The sequence below is a fragment of the Eutrema salsugineum genome, unplaced genomic scaffold (assembly GCF_000478725.1).
Source record: "Eutrema salsugineum unplaced genomic scaffold, Eutsalg1_0 scaffold_1, whole genome shotgun sequence".
Lineage (NCBI taxonomy): Eukaryota > Viridiplantae > Streptophyta > Magnoliopsida > Brassicales > Brassicaceae > Eutrema > Eutrema salsugineum.
The window spans coordinates 15,565,085-15,575,193 of NW_006256909.1; the positions used below are offsets into that span (position 1 = coordinate 15,565,085).

Below are 10,109 nucleotides of genomic sequence, written 5' to 3' on the forward strand. Positions count from 1 at the left end.
GCCCAAATCGCGTCATTAACACAAAATTAATCACGTCTTTATCACGCTGATTAAGTGCGACGCTCCTCTCGCCTTCGCTATATATATCGACCTCTCCTCTTCCATTTCTCAATCGCTCAACATAAAATTTTACAGAGTGAAATCGTTCACACTTTTCTTCAATCTCTCGCGTCTCCTTTCTTCTTTCAAAAATAAGCGTCCGAGAGTATATCGTAGAATTTTAAGTTCGTCACATTCTATAATTGGATGCTGCGATTATACGAATTATCATGGGATTCATTATCTCATCAAACCGCCACACTACGGGAGATATTTTGAATTAAGGAAAAAGATCATCTCGCCTCCACTTCTCTTTTTTTCTTAATCCGCTTTTACAAAACGCTTTTCTGTATCTCAAATCGTTTTTTTTTTACATTGCAATATTTATCTCCTATAAATTTACTTCCTACAATTATTTGAAAAAAACTTCCAAAGCCTCCAAATTAGTAACCAATACATTGACAGAATGGAATCCATTACTTGGAGTCAAAATCAAAACAGCTTCTTCCTTGTCTAGATTACCAGCTGATCCATCCTCAGAGTTGTTATTTATTTCTGCAGAGGTGATAATTTAGAAGCATATTTCCATAACTGAAAACAGAGCTGCTAGCATTTGGATGGGAATAGAATTGAATTAGATAGCCGTAAATCTCTTCTATTTCTTATTTGGTCCTCATAGCAGATCTAGCCATTTTTTTAGGAGCTGGATCCTTGTGACTTGTATTCCAAACAAAATACAAATGAAATCACGCTATCTACAATTAATACTGGCGAAATCAAATTCAAACCACGAGAATAAGCTAATTACAATAATTTGTGAATAAGCTGATTTCAATAGTTAAGTTCATACATTCAAGTTGTCTAGGGTCTGAAACATGAACGATCATGCATCAACAATGAATATAGAAGTTATAGCATATACTCTAAAGATGATTAAATTCAGTATCAAACATCTGTTGATCAGCAATTCGAAGATCTAACTTAAAATCCCAAAGTTTTCATCTGCTAATTACTAAAGAAACGTTCTTGTCACATTTTCTGACATATAAACTTTGTAGTCATGATCATATCCAACATATAATTTGCAAATGAAGGTTTCATATTGTCACAGTTTTTATTAGCTTAAAGAAAGCCAATTTCATTCACACTCTCGCATTTTTATCATGATTCATGAACAGCACAACAAGATTCCCAATAGCAAAAGTAATGAAGATAAGTGACAGATATATAAGCATGAGTTTTGACGAAAACCAAATAATTGACCTACGTACTTTAATTCCAAGATTTATGTACAAAGTATGTAAGAATTGTTTTGAGTGATAATCTTAAAGAAATCACTCAAACGATTCTCGTTCCTTTTGCATGCTTCACCATCAAACTGAAACCCATACTAACAAAAAACAGTTTGCAATCATTTGAAAGCAAGATGGAAAATTCACCTACAAGGCTTACTAATCGGCAATTGACAAGTATTTTAACAGAACAGGAGAAGACCACATATTTTTTTTTTTAATTTTGTTTTTTAAAAAACTCGCATCTGTTGTGTTATTAGAGAAGTTGAATCAGATTTAGAGTTTTCTGAGGGGAAAATGGCTAATTCCTACCTCAACTTTCTCGAATGGTGCAAATTTATATCTGAGAAATTTACTTGCCTGAATTCATACCTGAAGCCCTATATTCTGGACAATTCATATATGTATTATCTGTTTTTTGATAAATATAAACATTGACCCGTTTCCTATTAGTCAACGATCCTATTCTGTTAACAGAGAAGAATCCCATGCTACATCGACTGTTGGCACCGGAACTCAAAACAACGTCGTTTTGATATTTTTTTTTGTTCTTCAATATCAAAATGACGTCGTTTTAATATTAAAGAACAAAAAAAAATATCGACGTCGTTTTAAGTTCTGATGCTAACAGTACAGTCGACGTGGTAAGAGATATTTTCCGTTACGGAATATGATCATTAACTAACGGAAACAAGTCAATGTTTATATTCGCCAAAAAACAGATAGTACATGTATGAATTATCCAAAATATAGAAGTTTAGGTATGAATTCAGGCAAATAAATTTCTCAGATATGAATTTACATCATTCGGGAAAGTTAAGGTAAGAATTGGTCATTTTCCCGTTTTTCTGAGTTTGTGTTTCGTTTTTTCGGCGTGGTAAGAAATCTGGGTTCACAAGATTTTGGTTTTTGTTCTAGGCTTGTAAGCTGGACTATGGCTCGTCATAAGGTATGATGAGCGAAGGTTTTTGAACAAAGATCGGCAAAGCTTGGTTTTTGACTAGTCACGACTCACGAGGGTTGAGCGTCGGGGTGTTTTATAAGAAAAGTTGAATTCGATGTATGTTTTTTCAATGCTAACCTCAAGCAGGTTAATCAATCGTGAAAACTTGAAACAGTTAACGACGATAGTATCAATAGTTTGCTTTTTTATGCCTTTCGTCTTTCACTCTCTTCGATTGATTAGAAGTACTCACATGAGAAAGTTCAAATACAACCAACAAGTAATGATGGCATTGGTAAACGTATTTAAATGCACCTAATAAGGGCAATAAAATATTAAACCAAATTCGTAACCAAAAAAAAGAGTAAACGAGTTTTCAACAATTCCCATTCAGGTTTTGTACTAACACAAGATTCAATTGAAAGGAACCAACTAAACAGAACACCATTTGAACTCGCAAATCCTCCTCTGTTTAGTAACCACCACCATCACCACCTCCTCCATAACCAGCACCACCTCCTCCATAACCAGCACCACCTCCTCCGTAACCACCACCACCTCCACCGTATCCACCACCTCCGTAGCCACCACCTCCGCCGTAAGACCGGGGAGCACTTGGTCTGTCGTTAGCAACATTCACTCTGATGTTACGACCATTCAGATCCTGAGATTACAAAAACCCAAAAGCACTCAAGTTAAAACCATTAAACAGAAACAAAATATAATAACTGAGCATTCCAATTCAAACATACTAATCGAGCATTTAAAAGACAAACCTTTCCGTCCATCTCTGAAATAGCAGCATTCGCAGCTGTCTCATCACTGAAATTGACAAATCCAAATCCCCTCGACCTTCCTGTTTCTCTATCAACGATGACTTTAGCTGCACAATTAAACTCATAAAGTTGAAACTTTCATTTCATGAGACCAAACCATCACAAACTCATACCACAAACATCACACAATGTAACTAGATATTTAAAACGTTGAACCAGTTGCTTACCATCAACCACTTCACCGAAGTTGGCAAAAGCATCCCTCAAGGATTGGTCATCAGTGCCCCATGAAAGACCTGAAAAACGATCAATATCACAGGATAAAACACTAAGAAATGAAAGAATCTCATAAGAAGAAAGAGAGACAAAGACAAGATTTTTTGTACCTCCGACGAAAAGCTTGGTAGACATGTACCGGAGAGAACCGAGCATAGATTGAACTGGAACATTTCCGGTCTGAGAAACAACCCCTTGTCTCAATAAACCACCGAGATTTTTGCAGAAAGCCATTTCTACACACAAATCAGGAACCCTAAACGATCAAATACTATAAATCATCATCAATCTCAAAAAAATTTGACAACGAGATCAACAAACTGGCTCAGATCCTGAAAAATCAGATCTAGATTCAACATAAACAGAAAGAGTATTTTCAAGATTCGGATCCATTTACAGAAGAATCGAAACAAGCGTACATAGACTCTCGGGAACGAAATTACAACGGAATACGCAGATCAAAAGCAATATAAAGCTTAAAGAGGAAGACGATGATGTAGAAAATGGAGTACCTTCGAAATTAGGGTTTTTGAACTGAAGAGAGAGGCTAAAATGGGAGAATGATGCCAAAGGGTAGGGTTTAAGGGGTATATATACAAAGGTCGTAATAAAAATTCATTTGCTTTTAGAAGATTTTTTTTTCTCGGTAAATAATAATCTGCTGCGTATAGATGTATTTTGTTAGTGTGTACTCATGCGTCAAAAACTTGTACACGTGGTATATTATGGGCGAATCCGTCTTTGTGGTAATCAATCTGGTTAATGAGTCTACGATTTATTCGGTGTAGAGGAACTTTGTTTCGGTGTTATCCAAATTTTGGTTTTTTAAATTTATTTCAAGTTTCTTCGGTTTATTTTTTTCCTTGACATAAGTTTCTTCGGTTTATTTTAATCTGATTTATTTGCTAAGAAACAAAAAAATTTCTATATTGGGCTTAGAAACCCATACTGAATTCCAACTTATTATCCGTTGATGGGCCATGCAACGATAATTTATTTTGATTAAAAAAAAAATTAAAGAGGATTGAGATTTTGGAAGAGCAGAAAAAAATTGATTTTCCAGCAAAACACACCATGGGGAACCAGTCTGGGTTTTACAAGAAATAATGCAGCAAATTGGATAAACATTATTTTGGGTTTTGCAAGAAAGGAGCCTTCTTGTGGGGTTTGTGGGCTGGCCTCTGGTAGGAATTGCTCATAGCAACCAGTAGTGGATCTAGAAAAAAATTTAGTTGGAGGCATAAATTATTAGTAGGGGGCATTTTTTTTACAATTATATTAAATTTATTTTTAACTAAATTTGCCTAAATATTTAAAAAAAAAAAAAAAAGAGTGGGGGCACAGGACTTCATTCCTACTTCACTCCCTCCGCCCCTGATGACAACAACGACTCTAGTTCCTTAGAACTTCAAATACAAACTAGTTAACTTTTCCGCGTCTTGTGCGGACTGATATAATTTTTCATTTGATTGTTTGGAAATCTAATAATAGTTTAGATTTATTTGTTTTTTTTTATTCTCTATTGTTGAGTATATTTTTTGGTTATATTTTCTTACATTTTAATGTTTGAAAACATGATCATGAAAACAATATAAAAATATAAATAAACATATATTAGTATCAAAATAACTTAGTTTAAATAGTTTTGAAGTCTTTTGATCATTGTTCTATGTATTTTAGACGTAGTTTTTTTAAGTATCGTACGAACTTATTCGATTTTGATCATTGTTTTATGTATTTTAGACATCACAAATATCATCATTTCATTAGACATTCCATTGGTTGATTTTTACTTTTTCGTTAGATTTGACTAAATATCGGTTTTATTAAATTTGAAAAACAGTATTGACAATAAAGTGAAATATTAAACCATAGTAATTTAGACCAATATGATTTAAGTTATTTCTTATTTAGTACTTGCTTAGAAAAACATTAGTATATGTTTACCTGATGACTCCATGAGTTTTCGTTAGAGCTGAGAAGAAGGAATATGTTATCTGAAAGTTGTGAGAGAACTAGAGAAACACTACAAGAAAACATCTTTATTCCATCAAAATTTTACGTTGAATTTAAATCGATGTAAATTTACGTCGGATTTACGTCGAAGTTACGACGTCCTAATAAATCGACGTAAATTTGACGCAAAAAGGAGTCGTCGTAATTTCAAATACGTCAGCATTATGACGATTTGACGACCAAAATATATTCGTCGTAATATCGAATTAAAATTTACATCGATTTTACGATGAATCTTATTTTGTCATGGTTCGATGTAATAATGATTTATTTTGTTTTTCAATGCAAATTCGATGGAAAATTACAATGTGAAATTTTTGCTACACATACCAAATTTCTATAATTACCTCCTCACTTCTATCATAATCTACCAACAGTGGGTCGTGGAGTACGTATAAACAAATATTGGGTGGTTGACGTTAACCAATCTCGACGGTACAACAAATTTGAACCTTTCATCCTAGCTTCACAAGCAGAGCAAGTCGTATTTGTTCCATATATATACACGAGTTTGAAATACGGGGATAACATGGTTAGTGGTTATTAAAGTGGCTCCACGGGATATATTTGATGGTGTAGATCTACCACCTATGCAACAAGATACATGCCCTGACATCACTGAACCAGAGGTTGATGAACATATCCTTTTAATTGACCCACGCAGTAGACAAGTTGAAGATCTTCCCAATGATGACACTGAAGAGGATCCTTTAGATGAATTTGCTGAAACTGATGATGATGATCTTGAGTTAGACAATGATGATGAAAACGCATCAGATGAGTCTGAATGACAGTTAATTGTATGTTTGATTCTGTGTTTTTTTTTATGCTTAAAAATTTTAGTATTTGTTTGTAAATGAAACCTATCTATCACTTTTTTTAACATTAAAGAGTTGACTTTCAACCCATTTTTTTGACTATTACGTCGATTTTATGTCGAAAATGATAAAATCGATGGAAAATCGATGTAACTTTACATCTATTTTACGTCGATTTTTAAATGCATAGAATCCTAATTTTTTTGCTTGGTTTAATGTAACTTTAAACTTAACTGTCTATTGTCTAACTATTGGGTTGCCTCAAACGTAGTTTAAAGGACAGATATAGCAAACCTTATATTAGGGTTTCACATTTGCATCGATATTACGTCGATCTTCACATATTCGACGTAAATTCGATTCAATGGCTAAACCCTAACATAGGGCATGCCATATAATTCGTTAAAACATAATTTTTTCTGGATTAAAGTATGACATTAGTTTAAGGAAGCTACAATGAATTGAAAATAATTAGAAAACTATATAAGTATAGATTTTAGTATTACGTCGAAGTTACATCGATCTCTGAAAATCATCGTAAATTCGACTGTAAATTACATTGGTTTTACGTTGAAATATTTGAAATCGACGTAAATTTGACGTAAAAATCAACCCTAAACCTTGAAATCATCATTTACAATGGTTTTAAAATGTTTCCATCCTTTCAAGTAGCACTATTACACTTCATACAATGTACACAATAGGTTCTGGTAAAAAAAAAAAAAATTTCAAAATAGTATAGAGAATGCATGCATGTAATCAAGTTCTTAAAGAGATATGTACATTGATGGAAGATGTTATCTTAGGACCTAATTACATAAAAAAAAAGTTTTAATCCTTACCTGTATATGTAATTTAGTAAGACACACATTCAATTATAGCATATAGAAGATTTCTACATCTTCAAAATTGAAAATATAATATAAATTTTTTCATAAACTTCCCATTGGTTTTATGTCAAAACCGATATAAAATAAATGTAAATGTCCATTGACATTACGTTGTTTTTTTATTTATAAAATATAAATAATTAAATATATTTTCGAGGTAAAATTGACGCAACATTGGACCCACATTACGTCGATTTTACGTTGCCCCCAAAACTCTATATATATGGGATGCTGCCTCCCAACCCCGACGCTCATTCCTCTCTTTCTTTCCAACGAGTTTGCTCTCCAGCTCTTCCAAGTAACTTTTTTTTTCTTTTTCCTTTTTTTAATTAGTAAATACATAGAATAGGTGGAATTAGATATAGGAACGGAATTATATATAGGATCGGAATTAGATATAGATCGGAATTAGATATAGGAATAGAATTAGAAATGGTAAGTCAGTCATATTTTCTATTTTAATTATTATAAATTACCTTCAAATAATAATATATATGTTTGATTTTGATTTTATTTTTTTTAGGTTGATGAAAACGGAGAACTTCCTCCTATGACCAGAGTTTTTGAGGAGACTCACCGAAAGAAAAACGGTTCCTTCGTGGATGAACGATCCGAACAGGTTTACAACGAGGCAATAGCGCGGATCGCGGAGCATCAAACTCAAGTCTCACATGATGTGTCTTTGACTGTTGCCGAACAAGATGCGATATTCGAGTAGGTAAATTTTTTAGTTTGCAAATTTTAATTTTAAATTTTTATTAATTTTTTTATTCTATATATGCAATTAATAATAATTTATTGTAGGTTGCTCTGAAGACGTTGGGCCGTATTTTAGGGATGGGATCTATACCTGATTGTCCCATCACTTCGTCTAGCCGGATTCGCGAGGATCCGGTGGTTTTGCGGCAGCATCTTGAAGAAGCCCACACCGAGATCTCGAACTTGCGGACAGAGCAAGTGGTGCAGCGACAGGAGATCATGTCTGCTCGACAAGAGATCCACGAGATGTCCGATTTATTCGACATCATCGCCGCCAGCGTGCCGAGGCCAGCAGCAGCAGCAGGTTGGTGCGTCTATGTCGAGGCCACATGGAGTTGTTGGCGAGGACGGAAACCCGCCAGCTACCGTTAATGCTGATGAGGATCTTAGTATAAATAATTTTTAATTAGTTTAGGAAACTAGGTTCTAAATTATGTATTTTGGTAAAAAATTTAGAATTTTTTCATGATTTTAAAATATTATTTTCGAATTATTAATTATAATTTTCTAATTTTTTTATTTTAATAATTTTCAAATCGACGAAAATCCTTCGTAATATACCAATGAAATCGAAAAGTTTCCTTCGATTTTACGTCGATACAATTACATCGACTTAACGTCGTTATATTACGAGGAATTTACGTCAATTTTAAAAAATATCCCTATATCTTTGCTTTTTTTATTCTCGTAAAAATGATGTAAACCCGATGTAAAGATTGATGTAAAATTGATGTAAATATACATCGAAAAAAGCGTCTATTTTACGTCGATTCTGGTAATCGTTACGTCGAATTTACATTGATTTGTGGTTTACGAAGATCGATTTACGTCGAACCGGAATTCGACAGAAATTCGACGGAATACTTATTTTGCATCGCATTTACATCGATTCTGCCCGACGTAAATGACTTGTTTTCTTGTAGTGAAAAGTGGCTGATATTTATACTAAATCATAAAAAATCAAAAACCTTATAAACATAAGAAATTATAAACACTAACCTATCTATCATAATAATTAGCAATATTATATTAGTTAGAGATGATTTCCTTTTTTATTAAACGATATTCCATTAGTTAGATATATATATATATATATAATCTTTTTTTATTTTTTATTAGATATTTTTTAAAAATTTTGATTTTTTTTTGTTTTCAAACGACATTCCATTATTTTTGAATAGATTCCATTTTTTGTTTTTTTTTAACATTTTTGTTAGATTTTTTCTAAATTTCGAAAACGAAATGGTAAACACTAACCTCTATATCATAATTATCAAGAACACTAACCTAGATCTTTTTTTTTTTTAAAATGGTTGATGGGCTTTATACACCATTCCATATGAGATATAGATTCCATTTTTTGTTTTTTTTAATGTTTTTGTTAAATTTTTATTAAATTTTAGTTTTATGTAATTTTAAAAACAGTTTGATTGACTACGAAATTAAGCATTAAACCATAATAGTTTAGACCAGTTTGTTTTAAGTTTTTTTTCACACATCATCACATAAGAACCAATAAAAATGACATATAATTGCAAACTGAGGCTAATCGGTCTTTTTACAGCCGAAACTCATAGTGGAGATGACACGTCAGCAAAAGGTTGTTAAACTCGCGGTGAACACGACACGTAAGCAAATCACTACACAAATAAGTATATAGATTTTTGGGTTTCATGTCAGAATTGGTATTTCTTCATCAAAGATCCACTTGGCATCTAGGGACTTGTGCCAAGTTTGCTTGTTTTGATTTTTTTTTTTTGTTTCATATTGTTCTTTGCTTTTATTTGTATTATTTGATCTTTTGTTTTCTAAGTTATCTTTGTACCAGCTGTTAAAAATCTTAAAATTAGTATAAAATTTAATATTTAGACCCCAAAAAAGTGGATGAACATAAAAATATTTATCAAAATGGCCATCATGTGCCTAGACATCAAAGCACAAATAGACGAATTCATTGGACTAGCTAGAGACCAGAAGATGGATGGCCTAAGTGTAACTTACAATGCATCTATTGTTCAAGGTAATACTCCCTCTAAAGTTAGATGGATTGTGAGAGATGATGAAGGCATGTATTGCCGATTAAGTCAAGGAAAAGTTCTTTCTAATGCATTAGAAAGAACATACAATCATATTCTAAACAGATTTTAGTTAATTTCTAAAAAAGCATATAAGTTAATCATTAAACATATAAAATAACTGAAGTTAAAAAAAAAAGACATTAAAAAAATCTTCCCGTAAAATAGCAGTATCCTTTTTTTTTGGACATCAAATTAAAATTAGATCTCAAAGGTCACGGTAAA

The 10,109-nt window shown here is 32.6% G+C and overlaps 1 protein-coding gene across 2 annotated transcripts; it reads right to left on the reverse strand.

Moving 5' to 3' along the window:
* Positions 1–2,487: 2,487 nt before the first annotated feature.
* Positions 2,488–3,914, reverse strand: LOC112082179 (glycine-rich RNA-binding protein 2, mitochondrial-like). 2 transcript variants are annotated; one of them, XM_024149351.1, is made up of 5 exons: positions 3,839–3,914; positions 3,437–3,582; positions 3,278–3,346; positions 3,051–3,157; positions 2,488–2,938 (listed from the first exon to the last, which is right to left on the reverse strand). In XM_024149351.1, the coding sequence occupies exons 2-5, from the start codon at positions 3,558–3,560 to the stop codon at positions 2,747–2,749; spliced, it is 492 nt and encodes a 163-aa protein (XP_024005119.1). In that variant the 5' UTR covers positions 3,561–3,582; positions 3,839–3,914; the 3' UTR covers positions 2,488–2,746. The 2 variants fall into 2 exon arrangements, with proteins under 2 accessions (XP_024005119.1, XP_024005118.1); XM_024149350.1 differs by having other exon boundaries at positions 3,437–3,562; positions 3,839–3,898.
* Positions 3,915–10,109: the final 6,195 nt, after the last annotated feature.

Excerpts from the sequence above, each read along its gene's own strand:
- LOC112082179 (XM_024149351.1), bottom strand. The coding sequence starts at position 3,560 with ATGGCTTTCTGCAAAAATCTCGGTGGTTTATTGAGACAAGGGGTTGTT. Across the intron at positions 3,347-3,436 it reads TACCAAGCTTTTCGTCGGAG|GTCTTTCATGGGGCACTGAT; the intron begins GTACAAAAAATC and ends ATCGTTTTTCAG. Across the intron at positions 2,939-3,050 it reads TTTCAGAGATGGACGGAAAG|GATCTGAATGGTCGTAACAT; the intron begins GTTTGTCTTTTA and ends TTGTAATCTCAG.